Source organism: Xenopus laevis, chromosome 4L, assembly GCF_017654675.1.
Source record: "Xenopus laevis strain J_2021 chromosome 4L, Xenopus_laevis_v10.1, whole genome shotgun sequence".
Taxonomy (NCBI): domain Eukaryota; kingdom Metazoa; phylum Chordata; class Amphibia; order Anura; family Pipidae; genus Xenopus; species Xenopus laevis.
In genome coordinates this window covers 86146429-86173667 of record NC_054377.1, presented here as the reverse complement: position 1 = coordinate 86173667, position 27239 = coordinate 86146429, and the positions used below count along the sequence as shown (strand labels likewise).

The following is a 27239-nucleotide window of genomic DNA, read 5'->3' as shown; positions in this document are numbered from 1 at the left end:
GGTTATATTTAGAAAGTTTTTTTTATTTCAGTTTGATGAAGTGAAGCTTATATTTAGTTTTAATTTTTACGATAGTTCCCCTTTAATGACAGAGAATGTTTAACCACATTGCTGGAGATTGATACATAGCTGGTAAAATAATATATTTGATAACTTATAGTAAGTATGGAACTGGCAGGCTGTCTGGACCAGGGTTTTTCTATTTTCATTAATCTTCTGTTATCACGTATTCTTCATATAATTTATTGTGCTACAAAAACAAATCCTGTTTTCTATATGTTACACTAGCTCCCCATGCCTCAAAGGTCTCTGCTTCATTAGTGTATAACAGCCATCCATCTGATCCTGCAGGAACGCTTTGGAAATAAATTCAAGCTCAGAATGAAAGCAGACTGCCATTCTTCTTTCAGCTTTTTAGATAGAGCCCTAGTTTGGATTCCCATGCTGGTAATGTGTCAGATGACTGCAAAGATACATATGGACAGCAAAATAAATACATAAAGAAAATAAAATTACCCAGCTGGGGATCTGCGATCATTTATTGCTTGCAGGTTACAGCGCTTAAATGATAACAGCTATTAGTATCACTGAAAATGCTTCCAGCAGTGTAGGGGAGGGCAGGCTGGCAAAAAAACATGTCACTACACTACCTCTATGTAAAGTGATAAGTAGCTATTTATATAGCAAAGTTAAAGCCAAAACCTTCAAACAGGAAACACTTTGCGTTGGAATAAAAACAGACCAGAGAGATGTATAAAAACGGTTATTTGTTCTGTTGACAGGAGTGGTGATGGATGGTTTGAAAAAAAAGTGTTTGCGTTTGTTTTTTAGTAGCTATCAGGAACCAAAGCTGGTAGCTTAATAGCCTGAAATAACTGCCTTTTAAAAGTTACATTTCAGCACAGCATGTACTCTTTGTGATAGTTAAGGGCTAGTCCACACGGGGAGATAGCGACGCGTTTGCGGTCGCGGCGACAAAGCGCCGCGACAGTCGCCGCGACCGGCGCAGGCGACAGTTTTGTATGGGCGCCTATGTAAAAACGCCTGTGCTAACCACACGAGGCGATGCGCTTTTCAACAGTCGCCTGAAAAAGCCTGGCGAGGCATTTTCAGGCGACTGTTGAAAAGCGCATCGCCTCGTGTGGTTAGCACAGGCGTTTTTACATAGGCGCCCATACAAAACTGTCGCCTGCGCCGGTCGCGGCGACTGTCGCGGCGCTTTGTCGCCGCGACCGCAAACGCGTCGCTATCTCCCCGTGTGGAATAGCCCTAATGTGGCAGGCCTGCTGTACCATCAGCTTGATAAGAGCTAAGGTTAAAAAAGACAAAAGACAACCATCTTATTTGCCCCTCTGTTATGGTATTGACTAAAGCGTTCACCACAGGTAAAACAGGGGAAAGATATAAAACGCAGTGTGGCAAGTCATGTGTACATGAAATTTCTGTTCAACACCATAGAAATGATTATGGAACGACTGACTAGCTGTGTGGTCCACAAAAAAAATTTGCTCTGACACTCGAAATTGCATTCACCCAGCCACCTTGAATCCCTTACATTTATTTAACTGCTGTCCAGTCATGAAACTGTAGTGTGTAGATGGCAGAGACATTACCTTCTGGGCAGGTTGTGAGCAATACAGTGTTGAATTGTGTGGGTGCTAGGGGTAAGAAAAACATGGGGGGGCTTGGGGGGGATTTACGAAAGATCAAAGTGGCACCCTACAGGTTTTCTGCAGGTTTCACTCTTCAAAGATCAGTCCAAATGGACTATTGACTTAATAAATTCACTAGGTAAATTCAGTTGATTCTAACATTAGTTATCATTTTCTAAACCTTTAGGTATCACTTAGACCCCCAGGTGGTCTGAAATGTTGAATTCCATAAAATGCTATGGGCTATGTATATACAGGTATGGGATCTATTATCCAGAATGCTTGGGACCTGGGGGTTTCCAGATAAGGGGTCTTTCAGTAATTTGGATCTTCATGTCTTAAGTCTACTAAAAAAATCATGTAAACATGAAATAAACCCAATAGACTGGTTTTGTTAGCAGTAAGGATTTATATATCAGTTTGGAACAAGTTACTGTTTTATTACTACAGAGAAAGGGGAAATCATTTTAAAAATATTGAATTATTTGATTATAATGGAGTCTATGGGAAACAACCTTTCTGTAATTCAGAGCTTTCTGTATAACGGGTTTCCGGATATTGGATCCAATACCTGTATTTTAATAATTATATTGTCCAGTTGGTTTGATCAGTATCCATATTAAAGCTCAGACACTTTTTCCTAGTAGATTGGTTTGTCCTGAATCAGATTCATTTTTTTTCACCAAAAATTGTAAAATAGTTATAGATCGATCAAGTAGATTGGTTTGTCCTGAATCAGATTAATTTTTTTCACCAAAAATTGTAAAATAGTTATAGATCGACCAATTCTTTAGTAAATCTGGAATTAGCATCAGAATTTGGCACAGAATTCTGAAATCTGTCAGGTGGCAGGGGATGAGTAAGGGCACCACGGAGTAGGACAATCGGAAAATGGAGATGGGTGCCTAGGGAGGGAAAATTAATTCCAATTATGTTGTAGAAATGTGTGCAGAAACATGTATATGAGCTAAAAAGTCTTTGACAAGAGGGAAGGCAGATGACCTTTGGAGACTGAGATAGAAAGATGAGTGAGAATGGGCATTTTATGTCATTTTATGATACCCTGGCAACAGTTTCAGCAATTATGGGTGTGGATTCAATAGCCAGTTTAAAATTTTATATTGAAATTCTGTCCAAGCCTTACTTGCTATTGTAATTATTTATTTTACAACATATTTATTAAAAAAAAAATACACAGTGCCGTACAATAGAAGGGTGTATACTTTGAACATATAGATTACATAAAAATATACAACCCATTACCAACATGAGAAGCAAAGAGGGTCCTGCTCAATAAAATCCAAAATATAGAGGTTACACGATTCTTAAAGTCTGGGGATGGATATAACTAGGAATGCACCGAATCCACTTTTTTGGAATTCAGGTAAATCTCAAATCCTTCATGGAAAATTCGGTTGAATTCCAAATCAAACTGGAACCCTAGAAGGGCAAAGAGCGTGCAGTTAAATTTTTTCTCTTTCATGTTTGTGTGACAAAAAGTCATGTGATTTTAAGGATTTGGATTTGCCCAAATCCAAATCCTTTTGAAAAAGGCTGAATCCTGGCTGGGATTTACTCAAGTTAAAGGTGAGCTATGAGGTTGTATTTTCCCTTAACAGTTACTAAATTGTGGGTTAACATATTTATATGTTACTAAACTGCAGCTGAACCTGGTGCATTGGATTAACAGTTAACAGGTTACAGATTTAAGATGAAAAGAGAGGACAGTGGCACTGCCAGAATAGAATGAGGAGGTGACAGTAGGGCAAGACTTAACAAAAATTTATAGCTTTGTTGCCATTAAGGGAAAAATTAGCCGATGGCGGCTATCATATTAAAGGGTGAGAAAGCTGTGAATTATTTTCTTAAAGATCTTATTGCTTACAATGATAATTTTACCTTACAAAAGGCCACATTTAATGAGCGAACTAAGGAAAGAGTCATGATTTAATGCTGGCTTTTTTCCTCTTTAATTTTCTTTTTTTAAGACATTTAACTGTGCTTTTATGACTTAGTCTGTTTTAAAAAGCCAAATGACTTTTTTGTAGGCAGTTGCCATCAGGTGCAATATTTAAATGTCTTTATCACTTATGTGTAGAGCTTGTTCCCAAAATAACTGAAATAAGCTATCCAAAGTGCAGCTCTATTTCCAGACTTTTCAGCTTGCCCTCTCTGTATTTACTCTTGTAAATGACTATTTTATGTTTCAGAAACCATCATGAATATGATCAGTTATAGTCTCATTATTTAAAGGGGACTTGTCACCCTGACATAAAAAGTAATTTTCAAATTAAACATTAACCCAAATTGTTTTTTATTAAAATACCTATACCAGTTGTAATGTGTTTAAAAATTTCAGCTTTCAATAATAAATTGCCTGTCCCTCTTCTGTGGAGGAGTTGGATTTTTTTTGCTTTAAATGAACTATATGGGAGACGGCTTTCCTGTAATTCAGAGCTTTCTGGATACCAGGTATGACTGTAATGAAGAATTTGACCATGATAGTACTACAGACAACAATAATTAATATGCAGTTTAACCTGGAACATACTCAGCTCAGCCATTTACAACTTTATTGAAATTAAAATTATTTTATTAAACTACAAGTTCCCAAAACTCCTTACAGCTGTAGGTGGTTAATTGTAATTTAGCCACAACTGTAGGGCCACTGGCTGGATTTGGACATCCTTGGTCCATTAGTCAAGTTAAGTGCATTCATTATTTTAAAGTCTCTGTAATTATTTTTGTTATGATGTGACTCCTAGAATCATCAGCTTTTTAAATCATATTGAATATCTCATCTCAAACAATGAAAAAAACACAAATAAACAAAGTCAGGTTTCTTACCCACAACAGGAGAAAGTGTGACTTGGCATGAATTGTGCTATACTTAACATGCTAGCTGAGTATTTAGAATTGAAGAGGTTTCCACACAATTTAAAAATAGACAGTTTATTAATCTAAACTGCAAGCATATGTAGAAGAGGCCTCGAGATTGACACCTTCTGGATTAGTTTAGCCCTGCTTTTTTCCAGAGGTCGTCTCCATGGTGTTGCGGAGGAATGCTGAATAAATGGACCCACTGCTCTTCCTGAGACCGCACTCAAAAAACAAATATATAACATTTAATTTACTGTCGTCGTAGCTAGGATGGCCATTTTTCACATAACAATATTGGATTAGAGCTGCACGGACAAAGAATCCACAATATTTTCTTTTTGTTGCCCTTTTTTGTACATTTTATACAATATGTTATCATAAAACAGTAGTTGGGAATATAGATAAAGGTAAGGAAAAAAAGAGTGTTTAATCTGTGCAGGACCTGCAATTACATGTGTGTGTGTTGTTAATAGCATTCAAACCAAGGATTTATTTTATGGTTCTGCTACATGAAAGATGACATCTCTGGCTGATGCCCCATCGAGCCGGCACAAGTTAGCCACATAACAAAGACAATTTCTTTGACAAATGATCAAATGAACTTTGTGTATAGAAGGCATGGTGCAATGAAAAGATAGGCACACACACAAATATAGAACAAAAAGAGGCCTGAAAAATTTGGATTTGTCACAATTTTGTGTGACCTTTTTATCTTTCCTTCTTTCTTCTTTTTGCAGTCAGTTTTGTTATCAGCTTCAATCAAGCGAGAAGGGGAATCTCCAACAGTGTCACCTCACTCCACAGAGGATATTCACCACTCGGACAGATATCAGGTGTGCAGCAGCAGATTCACTAAACCAACAATAGAATATAAAAAGTCCAGTTACAGCGTGGTTGCTAAGGAAAGGTCACTACGTGACCATTTACTGATTTGGCCATAGCTCAACATACATTAGTTGGCAGAATTTTTTCAATAACAATATCCACATCAAGTTTAAGAGATTAGTAAATTTAAAGCCCAGATGTACATGAGAAAATTCATATGATAATTTCTGAATTTAATGAAAATATGATATTCTGTCGTAAAGTACACGTGGAAAAGAGGTGTTAGTGTAAAAGTGGCATTTAATTGGTGCAAAGTGTCTCTTGCACTGGAATATAGTCATGGTTATGATAACACCAATTTTATAAGGTGAGGCAGAAATCACAAATAAAACAAAACATTTTTTAAACCGTAGTAAATGATAAGAATAGTATATAAGGGCACCAATTATGTTTCTATTGCATGTGGGTGCAGTTTGTCACAAATGCTGCCATGTTGAACAGGCCACTGGATAGTTAACTTTCCTTCTAAACAGCCCAGTAGAACTAACATTTGTAGTTATGAGTCATTAAATATGTAATAGAAGTTTATATTTGTAATAATGGCTGTGGCTTGCTCCAGGTCTAGTAACTCATGGCTGCATTTCTTTCAAATTGCTGCCCTATAACTTTACCTGCTTATTGGGTATTTTTGTGGGTTTTTAGATATTGATTATATTATATGTTGTAAACAATGTGACGAGGTTTGTAATTATCCAGAGGTGCCCTTTGAACATGGAACCATTTACAGTCACACTTGCTCCTGAAAATTTAATTTCAGTTCTTCTATAGGTTGCATTAGTAAAATTAAGTGATTCAAGAGAATAGGTCAGTTTCCAGAACAGCTCACTGTAGATTACAGGTGGATCTGTAAGCAGGGCTGCCATTAGTAATCATGGGGCCCCATACTACTAATATAGCACCTCCTACAAGGGGGCCCAGTTATTATCCTCCCTGAGTGGTGGAAAAGAAATCGTTTACTTTCATGAAAATGTGTAAGCAAATGTGTTCATGTTAAAGAAAGGATATTAGAAATACAAGTGTTATGCCACATGCCTTTGCACAAAAATGAGGAGCTTATTTTACTGCGCTGTCATATTAGTGAAGCTTGGGTTGTTTTTCTTTGTGGAAACAGTTAATGGAAATGAGGAACGATACAATTTGCCCTGATTCTGCAAATTGCTACGTTTCTTTTTTCTAAACTAATATAATTTATTTCTAAAACTATGAACATACACGCCTGCCTGATTCATAAGGAATAATCTGTTGCCATAGTGTTATGAAGAATAGCAGCGTACACGTCGATACATTTGTGCATCCTCTGCACATTCTTTGCACGTCTCATCAGAACAGTTAAAGCTTTTCATTTCCACAGCTTCTCAGTCAAGCTGTCAAGCATGTGAATGACGGTGTACCTACAACAGCACAAGCTTAAGTGTTGGCACTTGGCAGATGGAACTCATCCAGCCTACAGAGTACTAGTAACTATGCCGCATCCCAGAAAGAGTCTGTCATTACAGCTGGACTGACATGTTTTTGTCTGAAAGCCATTAGTAAAGACAACCTATGGGATGTTAACTTCTCTAGAGCTGACAACTGTGGAATTACAATCCACTAAAAATAGAATGGACATAGACATGATAATGAATACATTTTTTACTTGCAAACCATACAGGGTGCTATGGATTTCTGTATTTTGTTTGATTTTTTTTATGTCGAATTTATAAGAATTTTTCCTATTCTTTTAGTTAAACAAAATGCATATATATTTTTATGTATATATATATTTATATATTAGGGAAGCACCGAATCCCTGAATCCTTCAGGAAAGAATCGGCTGAATACTGAACCAAATCCGAAACCTAATTTGTATATGAAATCCTAATTTGCATATGCAAATTTGGGATGGGAAAGGAAAATGTGAGAACATTATTTACTTCCTTGTTTTGTGACGAAAAGTGACATGATTTCCCTTCCCACCCCTTATTTAAATATGTAAATTAGGGTGCGGATTTGGTGCGGCCAGGCAAAAGGACTCGGCCAAATCCGAATCCTGCTGAAAAAGGCCGAATCCTGGCTGAATCCCAAACTGAATTCTGGATTCGGTGCATCCCTAATATATCTATATATGCCATAAATTACATTGGCAGGTGAGTAATTAGAGACCTGTGAGCTAAATGCTTTCCTCATAAGTTTAAAATATGGAAGGTAGAGTGCAGGGAAAGCCAGGGGTGTAGAGGGCCCATCATTATGCAATATTTTTGGGGAGACAATCTTCATGAGTTTGATGTGGAGCCTTGTAACTTCTGGCTTCATCTTTGCAATACCCTTGGTAATTTTAATGACCCCAGACTTTAAAGGGAATGTAAACTTGGTGAAACAAGTGTTCTGCTTCTTATTCTACAGATCATTTTACTTGGTTATTTATCAAAGGTTGAATTTTAGAGCTTTGTGAATTAACTCACAACTACATTTTTATCTGATTTAAGAAAAAACTCAAATCAGTGAATTTGAGGTGAACAACCCAAAATTCTAATTAAAGGGGACCTGTCACCCAAAAAAATGATTCCAAATCCTATTTTATCATGTTAGTCACGGAAAATGAACTTTAATTACACTGTATGCATTATTTGAATCTTGTTTCCATCATTCTGGGAACTCATAATTATAGCAAGCAGGCAGCAGCTATTTTGACAAAACTTGCATCATCTCAGAATCTTGTTTGTGCACCAGAATGGGGGACCTGATGTCCATCCTAATGTCCATCCCCATGCCCTGGCTACACAATTAAACAGTGAAGAGAAAGGAGAAATATGGGGAGAGCAGTGACATCTAGAAGATGAATGGAAAGTGAAGGTAATTGCTTGCCCTGCCTCTATGCCTAAGGCATACAGGAGGGCCAGATATTTGATTGACAGCTGAGATTTTTAAGTGAGTTTACAACAGCTATGAACGCTTTAATAAAAAAATGAATTTGGATTTCATGTTTAATTTGAAAAGGACTTTTATTATACAGCTTTTTATGTCGGCGTGACAGGTCCACTTTAATAGAGTTTTCCGTGGGAAAGAACTCGACTTGATCGAGTTTTAGAGCGAAAAAAACTCGAACATCATGAAGGCTATTAACATCTTCACACGGTTCAAGGAACCTATGCCATTGACTTCGACATGACCTCGACAAGTTTTAGCTGGAGTATTTTCGGATTTGAGCTATTTACAACTTTGGGGTATATAATAAAGCTCAAAAATTTAAAGGTTTAAAGGTTTGTTTTTTTTAAACCTCTTGAATTTGAAGTTTTTATTTTTTACCAGAAAATTAGAGTTTAGACTGAAAAATACCTGGTTAAATACAACTTGACCTTTAATAAACCTGCCCCTAAATGTAATGATAGTCTGCAAGATCCTGATGCCTCCATAACACCTAGCCAAATACTTATTTCCACATGACCTAGTTGCAGAAGAAATTTTGGGAGAATTACCCATCAATTATCAATCTATCTGTCTGTATCTAGCTTGTGGTTTTTAATAGACACACAGGGGCAGATTTATCAAGGGTTGAATTTCGAAGTGTAAAATACTTCGAAGTTCGACCATTGAATTGAATCCTACGAAATCATAGGATTTTTAGCATCGTATGATCGTATGCCGATCGTAGTACGAAGTATTGAAGTCAAAGTTTTTTTAAAGAGACAGTAGTTCGATTATTGAATGGCCGAAAAGTCGAACATTTTTACTTCGAACCATTCGAATCGAAGTCGAATTTGGATATGGCCTATTCGATGTTCGAAGTACCCAAAAAATTACTTTAAAATTCAAACTTTTTTAACTTGAAAATTCACTCGAACCTTAGTAAATCTGCCCCACAGAATCAACATTGCAATAATTAACTTTTTTGTTTTTTAAAAAGTACTTTAAAAAAATACTTCAAATGGGGTCCTTTAACGCGAAACTACGTTTGCAGAAAAATAAAATATAACGGAAAGCAACATGTTAATATTTACTACATTTTCTATCCCTTGCAGCTAGGGCATTAGTAAATAAGGCATTTTAATTAGCTGGCTTGCAACATTACTTCAGGAGTCAGAAGTGCACATAATGTGAATTTGCTTGTTTTTTTTAATTACATTTTATGTCACTCTGAAAAAAGCAGTTTCTGGGTGGAAGAACACTTTAAAATGGGTTTGATAGTTAAGCCACATTCTCGTTGTAACGTATGATTTGGGACGCGAGGGGTTAATGGTGGATTCATATCATTTATTACAGTTTAGCGGTAGAACTATTCGGTTTTGAGAAAACGCGAAAGGAGAACTCTGCAACCATTCATTCTATGGTACAGCGAAACAATTTAGTTGCTATAGCAGCAACAATAGCGGAAGAATTCATACGTGCAGTTTCATTCGCTGCAAGCTACGTAAACTCATCACGTGATCACGGTCAACATGGCGCTGGTTGGAAGCTGAGACTAGATTTTTGAAGGTTTTGGGAATCTGCCGCCATCGGCACATTTTTGTATTAAACTAAGGTCTCTTTCTGGGATGAGGCTTAAAGCGTGTCCGCGGTGGCTTATGGCGCAGGGTTAGCTATACTGACACCCCCGGCGTTTCTTAGTGCCATGCAGAGCGAAACCAGGTCTCCAGGCAGAGAGGAAGTAGGTTTGTTTACATCTCGATGCTCGAGGAGGGAAATTTGTACTGTACAAATCCATTGCAATCCTGCCTGTAAAGGCAACATGACAATGTTTTACCGGGCTGTCTTTCTATTGTTACAGCTGCTTTATTAGTGACCGCCTTTATTACTGTTTAGTAATGTACCATATCTTTCTTTCAGACCTTTCTGAGAGTGAGAGCCAATAGACAAACCAGACTTAATGGTAAGTACCAACTCTGTCTGGATTTTTATATTGGAGTAGTTGGTATGTTGTCTGCAGCATAATATGGTGGATGTTATTTTATTGTTTATATAGCAGACATATTCTGCAGCACTTATTCATCAGTCCAAGCCCCAGTTGAAGTTACAGTCTCAGGTGTCTGTTACATCCACACACTATGGTCTGTTTCATCAGGCGTCTTAAGATTCAAGAGGGGTGGGAGATTGCTACTGCAAACCAAATGCTCAAATGTAAATGTTTTTGTTATTAACCTCTTTGCTGCAAAGCTGATGGCACATTTGCCATTTGCTGACAAATGGTTTACACTTTACTCTGTTTATATATTGCATGTTCTCATTACAGGAACATAGCAAGCATTAGTTCCACTAAGGGGTTTCACATATAATAGGTTTGATATTTTTTTTTACTAAGTAACGGCTATCAAGATTTAGAAGCAGAATGAATTGCAATTGTGCACCAAAGTTTGACATGCAGCAAATTGGTTCTGAGGGTTTGCACTGCAGCCAAACTAACTGCAGAGTTAAAATATTGTGTATGATTTCAGTGTGTGTGTGCTCTTTGCCACGAGCAAGCACTTGATTAGGGGATTTAATATTTATATGGGAAAGGTACATTTTAGGACAGTTTTGCTTAAAGGACAAGTATAGCCCCAACCCATAACTTAACTTATGCGAACCCTCCAGTGCCCTTTCTGAAATTAATTTCACTGCCTAAAGTTTTTCTTAAGCACTACTGGCATTTTCAAATTTTCTTTCCTTGCTGAGAACATTGCTTTCTTATTGCAATCACTGCTCTTCTTCTAATCGTCCCGTCTTCCGCAAATATGTCTATAGCCCCACCCACTGACACCCGCGCACATCACCATCTCCAGCGCTCCTAGAATAAAATTTATTGCAAAGTCTGAGCATGCATTGCCCAGAAAATTACAATGTGCACATGCTCCAAGCTCAAGTTGGAGATAGTTGGATTGGGAGGAAGTGCCATCCCCCAACCTACATTTTACATAGTTACAGCTTCTGCCAAAGTATGCAAGATATATACATTGTAAAAATATACATATTCATTTACAAGCGCCTGTTGTATTGGAAAAAATGTAATCTCTGAGCTTTCCTTGTTCTTTAAGAAATATGTTTTTCTTGTCCAGAGGCGGAATATAAATAAGGAAGCTTTAAAGATCCCAACAGATTTCTGGTTTGCCATATTTATCACATTGTGGAATCTGTGCTTTATCACTGATCTACTGTAGTTTTGCTAGCTAATTACTGTGGTTTGAGGAGAGACTACATCATCTTATGATGGCAGATGTTTGGCTGCTGTATTGTCCAATTTCAGATTTGCTCTCACAAACATAGCCACATAAAATATCTGTATGTTCAAACGTCTATAAAAAAAGAATATTTTTTTTACATTCATCTGTTTCTGTCAGCATCCAAAATCTTGACCTTTTTCATCTGCATTGTAATTGCTACCTTCAGCTTTTGCTAAAAGACAGGTAAAAGCTATCCATGATCTTAAGTTTAGAGCTTAATCATGTCAGGGCACACTTTATCATAATGTTTACTTCTCACCTAAATCTTTGAGCATCAGGTTTTTAGAAATGCAAGAGATCAGAGACACCATTTAATTTAAAACAGACCTTTACATTGTGGCAACTGAATCAAGTGGACTGTTTCTAGAGGGACTTTTCCAATTTCAGCCTTTTCCCTTTTCATTTTAAAGGGAGTATTTGATCTGATGACATAGTAAGAGGACGAAGGGATTACTGAGCTAATTAGAAATGATTGCAGCTTTCACTATTAATTAACTATATTGTAGTTGGCCTTGCTTGTTCTGTGAGCTCTTTTCCTAAAGGAACACTCCTAACTGTAATGCGCCTTTAGGCTTTGTTCATTTCTTATATTTATATTTGCTGTGAAAGGGTAAGGCCGCATATGCTGGTTTTTGTAGAGTGTTATTTTTATTTATATTTCCTCTAAGCACATTGTTCTATTGCTTGAGCAGATGTAAGAAATGTGTTTGTATATATTTTCTACATTTCAATAAACAGCAGACTGCTCCAACAGCAATATCATCCATTTAAAATATTTTTGCAGAGAAGATCAAGCTGTTTAAAATTCTCAGTTTTTAAGTAAACCAGTTCCAAAATACACCTCTGCAGCACAAATAAGAAATGTCTTGTGTTCTATTGCAGTGTATGGAAAGGATATTTTCTTAGTTGCTTGGCTGGAGGGCAGGTGCATGCATACTCCTTAGAACAAATCAAGCCATGACACTGCAACAGAGATGGGACTCATCTGACTGCTCTAGTTTGATAGGGTCAACTTATGATACCTGAAGGCTTTTTTTATTTTATTTATTTATTTTTTTTGGACTTCCTTGAAAGCAGCGTAGTGTAGTCCCTTGAGTGTCACAGCACTAGTTATTTACATCTTATAATAGGTTCCCCTTTTAAATTCCTTTAATTTAATTCTGCCTCCCATTAATTCATGTGATTTTTTTTTTTTTTTTTTTTGGTGGTGTGTGTGTGTGTGTGTGTGTGTATATACACACACACACACCATTTTTGGTACATAGTGTTACAATTTTAACTGGTTGTTGTTGTGTGTGTATATTTATATATAAACACCACGGGAAGACATCTTGCTTCATCTGCAGTCAATACATGCTTTTTAAAGTGTTTCTGGGAGTCTTTTAGTATTAACATTACCTATATTAGTGTTTAAGTAAGTGTTAAAATGTCTCACCAATTTCCCTTGTGTTTACTCCATGTTTCTCATGCACTTTCTGTTGCTTTTACTTGTGTGTGCACGCTGTATGTATGGTACTTGTTTTGCTCTTTGTACAAGTTGACTTGAGTTCTTAAAAAATATATTGATGGGTAATTTATTGCATTTATCTGTTAATTTTGCATACAGCTCGGATTGGAAAAATGAAACGAAGGAAGCAAGATGACGGGCAGGTATGTCCACTATGCAGTCAGCCACTCTCTGGATCGGAGGAGGAGATGAGTAGACATGTGGAACTGTGCCTTGCTAAGGTATAGGAGGAGGGAGACTCTTCTTGCCTCCCTATGCTTCTGTCACTTCCCTGTCTATCACCTCAACGCACTAACATTGTTAGGGTAGACTTTCACTGGGCATTTCTGGAGTATGTGGGACTCTTTCTTTAGTGTTTTTATCAGTTCTTCTCAAACCTTTACTAACCCAAATATTGTGAGATCTGTCAGAACCTAATCCCTGCACTCTCAGGAGAAAAATAGAAAAAATATGCAGATTCCATATTTGTTCAGAGAACATGTAATGGCAAATGTCAGATTTACAGTATAACCCTGATTTTATGTTCCCAAGGGGACAGCATCAAAACAGGATACATTCTTTGAAAAGTTAAATCTAGGGATGTAATCAGGGTTTTACTGTATTGTTTGCTCTCAACTGTGATGGGCTCAGCATTGCATGGAATGCACTCAGCTTTTCACAACATGTTTAATTAGTTCAATTACATGAGATAGAATGATCTCTCTTGTGGATACACAAGTATCTTTTATTTTTTGTGTATCCAAAGCTCCACCTGTTATGTGTGCATTTGGTGAGATTTTCAAACAAGTGAAGCATTCCTTAAGGTGGCCATCCATGTTGTTCTCTGTCAATGATTATAATAAGGACCTATGCAATTTTGAGTGGACAGCATCAGTGTCCCAATGTGGTTTTCTCTTGACAGAATGTTTAAACCTCCCCTCCCCTACATTTTTACCTGACTGGTCATATTAAATCTGTCTTATGTGTTCCTCAGTGTGAATTGTATTCTGTTACAGAGTACATATTTTATTCGTATACCCTTTAAAAGAAGAGTAAGTTATTGTATAGTTTGTTAGGAGCAGCAGAAATAGTAGTTTGTGACATACGAATTGTTTGCTGATTCTAAAGAAAAACTTTCAATTGTCTTTTGCAGAGAGAAACCTGCATGAATGAGGATGATTCTGTTGATATTGAGAATGAGAATGGAAACAGATTTGAGGAATATGAATGGTGTGGACAGAAAAGGATACGAGCCACAACACTTCTGGAAGGGGGATTTCGTGGTATGTACTTTGTAGTAAAAATCACATGTACTAAAGAAATATCCACTTTTACGTTATAGCATCTAAATGGTAAATTTTGTATAATTTTGTTCAAAGAAACATAATCCAGATAACTAAAGAATTTCACTGGCCACTAAATAACCTTTAGAATAAAAGAAAACACACTAGAATACAACTTTAGAAAATTTAGTTGTTAATGTTGATATCTGTATTGGTTGGCTATATTAGATCTATGTAAGTTTAATCCAGTTTAATTGGATCCAGATGAAACTGAATGGTTGTCTCTGTGTGTGACTCCCTTTTAAGCATTTCATTTGACCAAGAGACAAAGTTGACAGTCCAATATTTAAAACTGGGCTGGATAATAACTTGAACCAACATATTGCATCAAGTGATCCAGAAGCACAGGGCAATAGTCATACATAGCAATACAATCAGTAGAACAACAGTCTGAGTTCCTATTTAAGGGCAGAAAACATGCATCACAGAATGTCAACAAAAACTGAATATTCTGTCAAGTGACTTCTTCCTGTTTAATTCTACTATTGCACAAAATAAAGCGTGATGTAGCAATTATTCATTTACCTGGTTTTGGAGATGTCTTTGAAGATGCAGCTTTTAAACTGCAGGAACTGCCTGTAAAGTTTTCTAATGCCAAGAAAGCTTTTCTATCCAGTGCATTTCTTAAAAAGACTAGTGGACCGGAACATCTACCACCTACAAATACAATATATATTGTGGCAACAAATGTCCTATTTTATATTAGCGCAGTTTTCAGTCTGTAGTCCCGTTGAGAGCCATGAAGAGCAATTGACCCCTAGCTTCCTGTGTAAGAACTAAACCCATTTTATTCTACACAGCTTATCTGTTATCTCCTGTGTAAATCTGCTGAGCCTATTTAGCTTGAATGCCTTTCCAGTGGCTATACATCAGTTTATTTCTATAAACTATAGTAGGTTTTACTGTAAAGTGTTACTGTTCATTTAATAGCAAACTTTCATATTTAAGATTTCCATAAGTTGTTTTTGACATGGAAGGCAGCTATATAATTTAAAAGGACCCTTTTATGCATTCACTGCAAATAGTATTTTTTTTGCAGTTGGGGAGTCTATAAGGCTTTTTAATGAATTAGTTATGAAAAGTTTCAGAATTTTTTAATAAATTTCTCAAGGCCAAATATATCTTAGCATTTCATCTTAAGTGGGATTCCATAAATTTAACAGGCTCTGGGTCAGTTTAACTAGTAAGAATTAGTCAAACTGACCCAGAGCCTGTTAAATGTATAGCATTTATACTCCTGTAATTATGTCCTTTTGAGAGTTAGACATTGTGGCCAAAATACTATTGTTTTGTCTGCATTGCAAAGGACATTAGATATTGTCCCTAGTACATTAATTGATGCTTTATTTGTGTTGCCCTCTAAATAACAGAATTAGGCACTCCAGTAAGAATTGAAGATGTGTGTGTGTGTGTGTGGGATAAAGCTAGACACAGTTGTATTAAAATCTTATGTTTCAGAGATTTTCAGTTCTAACACTTGAAAGCTTGAATTAGGTTTTATAATGGTTGAAAAACTGTACAGTATATAATGTAAAAATAGATTATAAAAATGACATCTTGTGTCTACATCTTCTGAAATCCTGGAAACTACTGAGGATTGTGATGTTTAATGTTAGAAGAGAAGCTGAAACCAGCAATATTATCTTGGTTTCTAGACAAGCTTAGGACAGTTAAATTATGTAGACATACAGCACTGTCTAATGCACAGATCAGTGAATGGTAAACAGTTAAAGGAACAGTAACGTCAAAAAATAAGTGTTTTAATGAAAATATAATGCAGTGTTGCACTGGTAAAACTGCTGTGTTTGCTTCAGAAACATTACTATTGTTTATAAATAATAAGCTGCTGTGTAGCAATGGGGGCAGCCATTCAAAGGAGAAAAGGCTCAAGTTACACAGCAGATAGCAGATAAGCTCTGTCTGTCTAATGGTGTTATCTGTTATCCGTTAGTTAACCTGTGCCATATAGCCATTTTTCAATTTCCTCCATTGCTACACAGCAGCTTGTTTATATGAACTATAGTAGTGTTTTTGAAGCAAACAGATCAGTTTTACCAGTGCAGGGCAACACTACGTGATATTTTCATTACTTTAAAACACTTAAATTTTTTGGTGTTACTGTTCCTTGAAGGGGGCTTCTTTGGCATTTTATACATTTAAACAACTCTGTCAATTTGCCCTGCATGTAGTTGTGTCCGACATTTAGGCTTTAATTGTAATATGGCATGCTCATGGATTACCGGATTTTTAACTACAGATTAAGGAGTGACCTCCGTTAATATCACAATATGCAGTAAATAGTAACAAGTTCAGTATTAGAGTTGTTGGGAGCAGCTCAGGGTGAACGTAGCATGAGTACACACAGAGCAGTATGTCAGTCTATTGATCGCACCTCAGCCAGGAAAGCTCCAGGCTCATGGCTCTGAGCACGAGCAGCCGTGTGCTTAATGTGATTGAAAGGCAGTTAAAATGGCGGTGACCTTTTCAGGGGGAATTAGATTGCCTGCCAAGAGTGGTTAGAGGGAGTGATAACGCCAGCTTGTGGAAGCTGTCCAGTCAGATTCTACAAGGCACCAGCAGTCTTAGCTAGCAGCATGTACCAAGGAAATGGTATCCCCTCTACTAACAAAACTTCTAGGCTCAGGACTCACTTTAAAGTGTTGTCTAAAATAAAGCAAAAAGCTTGTCACTCTTAAATGTTATTTGTTCAGTTTATTGCATTAAGTGCAATTGAATTTGTTGCATAACATTTGGCTGGCACAGATGATTTGACACATCTGCAGCTCCATTTTCTGTAAATTGTGTGAGTATACCACTCTATGGCATAGCACTAGCCTTCGTCGATTCACATTCAGAATCAACTAACAGTCAAAGTCTATTAAAGGTTGCTGATAAATACATTTCAGCAGCAATGCTGGTCTACTCTGATGGAGCATCTCAATTACAAGTCCAGGGAGAAAATTTAAACAATGTCTGGTTTCTTAGGCAGAAAGCAGTGAAAAGTACCAGTATAGGTGGAGCCTTGGAAACAATTCTGTTGAAAAACTATTTGAATGTTTTCATTAACACTGTTATTGAAGCTTTACATTTTCCAGTTTTTCATTCATATTCTGCAAACAACCAATTTTATGTCAGGGAAGTTAAAGGTATTCATTAGTGCAGTAACAAGTAACTAAAAAGCAAATTGTTTTTGTTTGTTGCCATATTATTGCCAAAATTATTTGGCCAAACTTGGCAGAAAAAAATAATTTGGTGTATTCCCTTTTATACGGTTTTTCTGATAATTAATCACATTTATGAAAAGATTATTTTGAATGTACAAAGAAGAAAATTTTGTAAGTATGTAATACATTGGTGGATGAGTTAATTGTGAGTAAAGTTGAACTAGAGTGTAACTTGATGGCCACTGTGCTTGGCTACCACACAACATCTCCCTGATCTTAATAATGGCAAACATCTAGTACAGTAGTTTTTTCCCCTTAAAAGAATGAAATGGTACATAACAAATGGTACAGGCTACTTCAAGGGTCAGGTCAGGCACTTAAAATACCAAAAACACTTCATTTAATTACATACCTATTTTGACATTTGATGTACATTGCATGAAGCAGACCTGTAATTTTTCTGCATATTGTTTCTGTACCATAACTTGAAGGAAGATGAATGATTTCGTTTAAAAGCCAATGGTGTTTTTAGAAGGTGAGGGCTAACATTTTGTGCAACTATTTTAGTCTTTGGCAAGATTGCTTTCCTCAGTCCATTTTTTAAGATAAGAGAACAGTGGCAGCTTACAATTATGTGACCAGTTAGTTTCACTCAATGATTAAGCTTTGGCCATAAATAGCGCTAAATGCAGTTTGCATACAGGGGTGTTGTTACTCCCATGTGTAGTATTCTTGTGTGGAAGGAGTGTGCTTAAGATGAAATCTCTCTCTTTTTATTTATTTATTTAGTCTTGTTTTTTCAGTCACCTGGGTTTAGCAATAGCTTTCAAATCTGCCATTGATTTCAGGAGAACTAAAGTGTTTACCTTAGAACTCTTTTAAAACTTTTTTTTTGAGGGGGTCAAATCCAACCATGAAGACCAAATACAGTCTTTTAGCAGGATGACTGATGAGACAGTGTGTCCATATCTGGATTCAGGGGGCCCTGACCAGATGATGGACTATAAAGTTGACCTTTACCAATGTTCAAAACCTCTGTTGTGGGCTGGGATGGTAGCAAGGGGTAAAGGAGTTGCCTATGCCACTGGTGATCAATCTTGATGTGTGTTGCCAATAAAGGTGGTGTGGCATAGATGAAAAAGAAACATGACATTTTAATATAGTACTTTTATGCGGTCACTGTAGTTTCTATGTTAAATGAGATATATTTATAGTTAAAATTTGGCAAATCCCCCTCCATTTTGATGTAATCCAGAATAAATGATATTTGTTTTGTACTGGTTAATAATTTTCTGAAATCATATAACTGTTTTACTTAATACAATGGCATGTTGTTAAATGCTGTTTTAAGGTATCCTATTTTACCCTTCTTTTTTGTTTTTTCATCTCTTGCTTTCTAAATAAGTGTGGCAGGTTGTTATCCACCCTCTCTGAGCTGATTGGCCTTGTAGCTATGTGACTTTTAATTAAAGCGGTGGAAATCTGTATAAAACCTGCCAGCAGTGACGGGTCCGGTACATGAGCTGCAAGGGAACAAATTTCCCCAAGGACTGCCCAATGTAATCGAAAGCATCTCTCCAGCACTGCGAATCACAGAAGCGAATGACTAAGTAAACCCTATTACCAGACCTGCTTCCAAATTAACCAGGCAGACCATTTTACAAGATTTGCAAGAAAGACATAGTTAAGCTTTTCCTTGAAAGTTTTTTGGGTGTGCGTTGCTTGTATTTTATTAAAATTGAAGCCTGATCCTGTCTCCTTGCAAGACCGTTACTCTTATGAAGGTGGCTATGGAGGGGTGAAAGAAAAAAAAAACAGTGAAGAATAATCATGCAACCCTGAGATTTGAAATCAAAATAATTTTTTTAAAAACACACAGGTGTTTTTATTTTTTAATTATAATTTCCCCCCCAATGCATGATTATTTACAAAAAGTTGTCTGTTTTGTTCTATGGATTAAAAATTCTTTGGTCTGAATAAATATTTAGAAAAAATGTTGAGGGTGTGTGGGATTGCATTTTTGTAAACTGAACAATAGTAGTGTAAAACGTGTGACTGCTATTGCATAAATGTATTTGTTTACATTGTTGCAATGTTATCTGCATTGCAGCCTTCCTGAGTTGGTAGTAGTTGACTTTTCTCTCCGAAAACCTTAAATGACCATAGCTGCCCTGCCTTTGTTGGGCTGTACGGTAATTTTTCACAGGTTTGCCCAAAATTGTAGGTGTGTTAGGTCAATTCCTTGTTCCGTTGTCTGAAATCTCCAGTACTACTGTTGTCAGGCATTTGCGGTTTAATGCATTGGGAAATGGCTGGGAACGATTTGAGGCACTTCAGCCAATGGAAAAGTGTCATGTACCATCAACCTAAGCAATTGAGAATAGCATGAGTTTGTTGGAAATCCACTCTAGGAAGTATCTTTGTAGATAGCAGCTGCAAATTCAATCCAAGTCCAAATCGTGTTCCATGTTCCTCCATTCTATTCTATATCTTTGCTCTGTCAAAGTCATAAAGCTGCCTGCAGGTGCAGGACAACCACTTCCACTACACATGGCAAACTGCCAGCTCTGGTTTTTGAATCAATATGCTGATTAATTGATTAAATTAACAGTGAATTTCATTCTACTGACAAGGTCATAAAAAATCTAGTTTGGGGTTAAAGAGCTGCCTTTTCCACCCTTAATGAAATTTAACATTTCAACACTTGCATATTTTCACTTCTCCCCTTAAAAACCAGAAAGCCTTCGGCATGCCATTAATTATTTAAAGAAGGCAGCCAGGGGGCCTGCTGTGTGCTTGTGGTGTTTGGGAGCCTTAGTATGGCTTCCAGCTGTTCACAAGCCATTCTGCTTGAGCTTCAGGTGCTAGAACATTTTCTTTTTTGCAATAGCACTGGTTTTGATTACCTAAGCTGCTAAATTCCTCTGATCCCTATCCTGTCAGCACTAGTTATTGGCCCAGATCTGTGAAGTACTTGTCAAGTGAAGCCAATATGCAGGCCTGTTTTTTTTAAAGGAACAGTTCAGCGTAAAAATAAAAACGTAAAGAGTAAATAGGATGTTCAAAATTAAAAAAGTTTTTTATATAGTAAGCCAAAAATGCATTTATATAAAGGCTGAATGGATGTCTAATATAATAGCCAGAACCCAACTTCCTCTTTTACATCTGTCTCTGAGTTAGTCAGCGACTTGAAGGGGGGCCATGTGGGAAATGACGTTTACATTTGTTTAGTTTGTTCTTGATCCTTCGCATTCAAGTCAGATTCAAAAGCAAATGGTTATGACCCATATGCCCCCCTCAAGTCACTGATTGGTAACTGCCTGGTGACTGACTGCAGCTGCAAAGCAGGAAGTAGTGTTCTGGCTATTTATTATGTTACACATCCATTTACTCCTGCCTTTATTGATTGCATTTTTGGCTTACTATATTGAAAACATTTTTATTTTGCACAGCCTATCTATTTAACCAGTGTTTATAATTCCTTTAAATCATTTTAATACTAAACAGTTGAGTTCCTCTTAAACAGCCTGGAACAAGGGACAACTTTTAGATAATTTATAATTAAATATACAAACCCACCATTAACTTTATCTACCCTTAAGAACTGTCAACAGAGATATAACACAGCAACTGCTGCTTTACAATTTCAGTAAATACTGTTTCTGCAACATGCATATATTTAAATTTAAAAAAATTGCATTTATCATATTATTTGCACGTGACCGTTCTCCTCAGGTACAGGTATGGGACCTGTTATCCAGAATGCTTGGGACCTGTGGCTTTCCAGATAATGGATCTTTCCATAATTTGGATCTTCATTCCTTAAGTCTACTAGAAAATCATGTACATATTAAATAAACCCAATAGGCTGGTTTTGCTTCCAATAAGGATTAAAAGGGTTGTTCACCTTTAAATTAACTGTTCAAATGATCTAGAGAGTGATTTTCTGAGACAATTTGCAATTGGTTTTTATTTGTGGTTTTTGAGTTATTTGGCTTTTTATTCAGCAGCTCTCCAGTTTGCAGTTTCAGCCATCCGGTTTGTAGGGTCCAAATTCCCCTAGCAACCATGCATTGATTTGAATAAGAGACTGGAATATGAATAGGAGAGGCCTGAATAGAAAAATGAGTAATACAAAGTAGCAATAACAATACATTTGTAGCCTTACAGAGCATTTGGTTTTTTAGATGGGGTCAGCGACTCCCATGTGAAAGCTGAAAAGAGTTAGAAGGAGAAGGCAAATAATTTATATACTACAAAAAATAATGAAGACCAATTGAAAAGTTGCTTAAAATTGGCCATTCTATAACATACTAAAAGTTAATTTTAATGCGAACTACCCCTTTAATTATATCTTAGTTTGGATCAAGTACAAGGTACTGTTTTGTTATTACAGAGAAAAAATAAATAATTTTTTAAAATTCGAATTTTTTGGATAAAATGGAGTCTATGGGAGATGGCCATCATCTAATTCGGAGCTTTCTGGATAACAGGGTTCCGGATAACGGATCCCATAACTGTACAGTAATGTTACAGAGGCGCATTAGCAGAGTAGGATTACAATAGCTGCTAATGCTTAAATTGCTGCCAATAATGCTATTCCTATTTTTATATTTGTATTATTATAATTTAATGCACAGAGTGCACAAAGACATTGAAATTGTTTATTTTTCAGTTAGACATTAGTGTAGCATATCCCTATCCCATTTAGAAAGGGTAACTTGAGATACAAAATTTCTTTTGATAGATATTCATTGTCGGTTGCTTTTTTTTTTTTTTTTTTTTTTTTTTTAAGACTCCAAGGAAAACTGTAAAGGTTTTATTGTCGACACTACCGAGTAAGACGGGGCTTAGTGTCCCCAAATGAAACTTCATAGACATATTAAGAATCTCTGTGATGTGTAAAGGCACCTGTCCTTCAACCCTGTGCTTTTTATGTGTCATGGAATTCATCCCTGACAGCTTCTAATAAATTATTTACAGAAGACAGCATATATTTCCATTTCTCTGTAATATTAAAGTATGGTGATCTGTGGAGGAGTGGAAATAAATTCATTTTTCCCTTGCCTTTAGAGGTCAAATAACAAAAAAAAAAAGTATTTAAGGCTCTGCATTAATATCTAATTTTAAAAATTACATGAAAGTAAATAGCTGTGTGGGTAGGTATGTATTTATATGCATATATAAAAGTGTGTGTGTGTGTGTGTGTGTGTGTGTGTGGCCAAGTTCACAGCCATGATTCTGTTGTACAAAAATATGAAATTTCGTACTTTTATTTCTGCAGTCTTCTGATTTCTTAAAGGGGGTTGTTCACCTTCCAAACACTTTTTTCAGTTGTTTTCAGATTGTTCCCCAGAAATAAGGACTTTTTTTTAAATTACTTTCCATTATTTATTTTTTACTGTTTTTTCAACTGTAAATGACCCTGGTGTTTGAGTCTGGCAGCTCAGTTATTCAGGCACTCTAAACGGTTACAATTTTGCAACATTTAGTTGATACATTTCTCAGCAGCATCTCTAGAGTATTAGCAACTATTGTGTCAATTCTAACAGCTGCCTGTAATGAAACCCAGAGAGTCTGCTCAGCAGGGACAAAGATAAGAAATGTATCAACTAAATATATCAGTTTAGAACAGTTTACAGGGTCAGCGACCCCCCTCCCACAGCTGCTTTAGAAGGTGAATGACAATTTACACTTCAATATAATAAAAAAAATATAAAGTAATTGGGGAAATGTTATTTCTGGTGATCTATCTGAAAAGAACTAGTTAATTGAAGGTGAACAACCCCTTATAGTACACTTCAGTTCAGTTGTAGTGCTGCTGATAGCACTCCCATACTACTGTAACATGCAGTTTTGCCTTTATTTGCAAAGGTAAGCAGCAATCCCACCACGTCGAAAGTGCAGGTGGAGGAGCGGATCTCTAAGTGATCTTGAAAGGTGTGCTTTGATTGATGGGAGAGTTTGTCTCCCAAACTGTCAGAAGGTTTATTGAGGTGCCACTCACTACTGGAATTGCTTATCAGAGCACCTGACTGAGAGTGATGAGAATGGACGACAGACTGTAACTGTTTTTTTTCCCCTTCTTCTTTTCTTAATCTTTTTCCCTATTGCTCTCCTTCTTTATTCTCCCATCTACACCTTAGAATTGGTTCTGTAAAGCAAGAAACCAGTTCTTCTGAGAAATCGTGTGCCATGGGGAAGAAATTTTCTACTATATGGCAGTGACTGTCTGAAAGCCATTTTAGCTTATGGGTGTTTTCTCCTAGTGTATTATTATGAATGTATCATCATTGAAAAGGCAGAGAACTTATTTGCAGGATACATACCTGCAAAAGTAAAACAAAATGTTTGTACCCAGGTTACACTGCCCGTCATTTATACCTGTCTTTATACCCATCTAAAATCCTAGCCTAACAACTGATTAGTACAGATCCTGTAGAGGATGAGAATTTTGTCCTCCCTCATCTATTGGGGACATAATGGGTTGGGGTTGTTTTCATGTGAATTGACACTCAGGTTGTGTGAAAACACAGAACACAATACATGAAAACGCATGGACGAGATTCAATATGAGATGCAATTCAATTCAGAAAAACTTTATCTTGTTGTTTTTCTCATGAAAACTCAATTTAAATCTGTGGGGAAAGACGTATGCCTTATGTTAATTTCTTAAACTAAAGGCATATTTTTCTAGACAAATATGTTTAATGCCTCTAGATTTTTTTTTTTAAAATAATCTATGACAAATGTAGTTTGTTTTTATCAGATAAAAGTCTTTTTAATATGGCAGACTCTGTGCTTTTTTTTTTTTTCTTGTGGCTTTTGTACATACATGAAATAGGAATATATACGGTGGTTGTACTTTTTGTAAGGGTAAGCTAGCAGATGTGATCCTGACAGTACTACCATATATTCATAAAAAGGTTTCAAATCTGTTATTTTTGATAGCTGCTCTCTGGGGAAAAAACTTAAGTTGGCGACATATTCAGAGCTGACCATTTTCAGATGTCAAATATTTAAACAGCTGCTCCAAGTTTTCATTGGCTCTGAAACAGAGGCAACAGCAGGAAATCAGGGCAACTGTATTGGGTCATCCTCCACAGGGACCCGGTGTAAAACTGTCACCAAATGTAGAACACTGGCAGAACACTGAATGTCACCTCTTTCATCTTGGCTTCCGGCACAGGCATTCGGTCATAGGAATCATTCGGTGGTTTCATTTGCTGCAAAAATTCACTTATCGTTCATTATCAAGCTGATCATGATATTCTTCATTAGAATGGCTTTTAAAAAATAAATGTTTTATTCCGATTTGGCAGTGGCGGTTATGATATGTAGCAAATACACATTATGAATTTGCCATGTAAAAGTGCAAGCCTCACACTTTCAGGACTTGAATTTTTACTTTAATAACCCATTTAAAAAGCTTGATTGATAAGGGACAAAAATCCCCCTTTAAATCACTAGGATATAGGATTGGGAGTTTCTTCACTATTATTATGAATATTCAACAATTAGCTGACCTTAACTTAATTATGTTTACACAGGTTCTGGGTTTGTTATGTGTGGCAGCAAAGAAAACCATGATAGTGATGCTGATTTAGATGTTGATGGGGACGACACTCTGGAATATGGAAAGGCGCAGTATCCTTTTTTTCTGAGTTGTATACAGTCATGAAAAAGTTTGGGAACCCCTCTTAAATGGAGTTTTGTTTATCATTAACTGAGCTTTCAAAGTAGCAACTTCCTTTTAATAAATAACATGCCTTATGGAAACAGTTGTATTTCAGCAGTGACATAAAGTTTATTGGATTAACTGAAAATATGCAATATCCATCATAACAAAATTAGGCCGGTTTAGTTGAGCCTCCTTTTTCAAATGTAACAGCCTCTAGATGCCTCCTATAGTCTGTAAAGACTGGATTCTGGATGGCGGTATTTTTGACCATTCATCCATACAAAGACAGTATAGAATATATAGCCCCAGATTTATGGTGTAATGTCAATATACAGGAAGAAAAGCCCACGAGGACTCAAGCACAGATACAAAACCTTTTTTAATATTTTCCTTAATAGTGTATTTCTTAGATATACAGAAGCAGATATTATTCCATGTACAGGAGAGGAACCTGGAGAAGCCAAAGAAAGAGAAGCTCTTCGAGGAGCAGTTTTAAAGTAAGAGAAGTTTACGTTTAAAAGTGACCTATCCCTAAAAGCCTGTATACTCTTTTTGTGGGATATATAACCTTCCGTGCTTGAACCCAGATATGGGTATTAAAAAAACTCACATGGCAGACACTTCTCTCTCACATGGCATCTCCAGATTTACAATGCACTTTCAAATCTGATTTTTGCAGTCATTTGTAGTGTTTTCAGTACTTTAATTTTGTGATTTAAATATATAAGTATAAGTGCTTTCTCGAAGATATATTTTTTTTATTTCCTAGTGGTGGAACACCAAGCACCAGGATAACGACCGAATTCTCTAAATGGGCGAGTGATGGTAGGTACTTGAATCTGGTATAATGAAGCAACTACCTCAACACTATTAATAAACACTAGTGTGACCAGTAATATCCAAAGCACAGCTCACATGTTAATGAAAAACAGCAACCCACATTCTTCTGCAGCCTCTATGGTTATTAGATGTTGTAAATTAACTGAAAAGGCTGTGATTAATTTGTTTTCTTATTCTAAATGCTTAACAAGGAACTTTTGAAATTTTGTTCTGTGATATTTTTTTTCTCAAAGCACTGAAACACAATTATTTTTGTTTGCACAATTGCATTCACTATTATTATTAACATGTATTTATATAGCGCCAACATATTGCATAGCACTGTGCACTAAATCATTCATATAACAGCTACATATTCTCTCCTCCGTTAAAATGAAAATTCGGGTTGTGAATTTAAAGAGCAGCAATAAAATTAAAGAGTAAAGACTAAACCATGTTCCAAAAATTCAAGATAAAATTATACAAATGCATAAATAAAGAAAAAGTTACTAAACCAAATGAAGGTGTTTGGAGGTCCCACAGGGCCTTTATGTTCAATATCAGGAATTGGGAGCTATTTCAGGCCACCAAGATCCTCTACAAGCAAGGAGGCTTATGGGGCTATCAACGCAAAGGCCAAAAAAACAACATTGGAGAGCAAAAAGATGATCCTACGATGTTCCACTCAGAACTCTAATCTCAATGGAACTTGTGTAAAACTGAGTTGTAGAAGCATCATCTGACTAACCTCAAGCAAATCTGCCTAAAAGTATGGGCCAAAAAAGTAGGCCCCAAACAGTATGTAAAACTTGGCATACTTATGTAAAAAGCATATTGCTCTTCCCTCCCTTTCTTTCTAACGTATGTGTATATATATTTATCACTGCTTCTTCTGCTATACGCAGCTCTTCACTATAATAAAACAATTTTATAATACAGGTATGGGACCTGTTATCTAGAATGCTCGTGACCTGGGGTTATCCGGATAACGGATATTTCCGTAATTTGGGTCTTCATGCCTTAAGTCTACTAGAAATTCATTTAAACATTAAATAAACCCAATAGGCTGGTTTTGCTTCCAATAAGTATTAATTATATCTTAGTTGGGATCAAGTACAAGCTACTGTTTTATTATTACAGAGAAAAAGGAAAACAT

General features: G+C 36.4%; 1 protein-coding gene across 5 annotated transcripts in view; it reads left to right on the top strand.

The window, feature by feature from the left end:
- The window catches only part of rnf220.1.L (ring finger protein 220, gene 1 L homeolog), a 165499-nt gene that overhangs the window by 119049 nt on the left and 19211 nt on the right, over positions 1 to 27239 (top strand). For 2 of the 5 annotated variants that reach the window (XM_041590436.1, XM_018258352.2), the window contains 7 exons: positions 5270 to 5365; positions 10221 to 10263; positions 13197 to 13240; positions 14230 to 14359; positions 25134 to 25230; positions 25675 to 25761; positions 26034 to 26089. In XM_041590436.1, coding sequence (XP_041446370.1) covers positions 5270 to 5365; positions 10221 to 10263; positions 13197 to 13240; positions 14230 to 14359; positions 25134 to 25230; positions 25675 to 25761; positions 26034 to 26089 — 553 coding nt within the window. Of the gene's footprint in view, positions 1 to 5269; positions 5366 to 9792; positions 10042 to 10220; positions 10264 to 13196; positions 13319 to 14229; positions 14360 to 25133; positions 25231 to 25674; positions 25762 to 26033; positions 26090 to 27239 lie in introns of those variants that run through there. The other 3 variants (XM_018258351.2, XM_041590434.1, XM_041590437.1) reach the window with 2 other exon arrangements.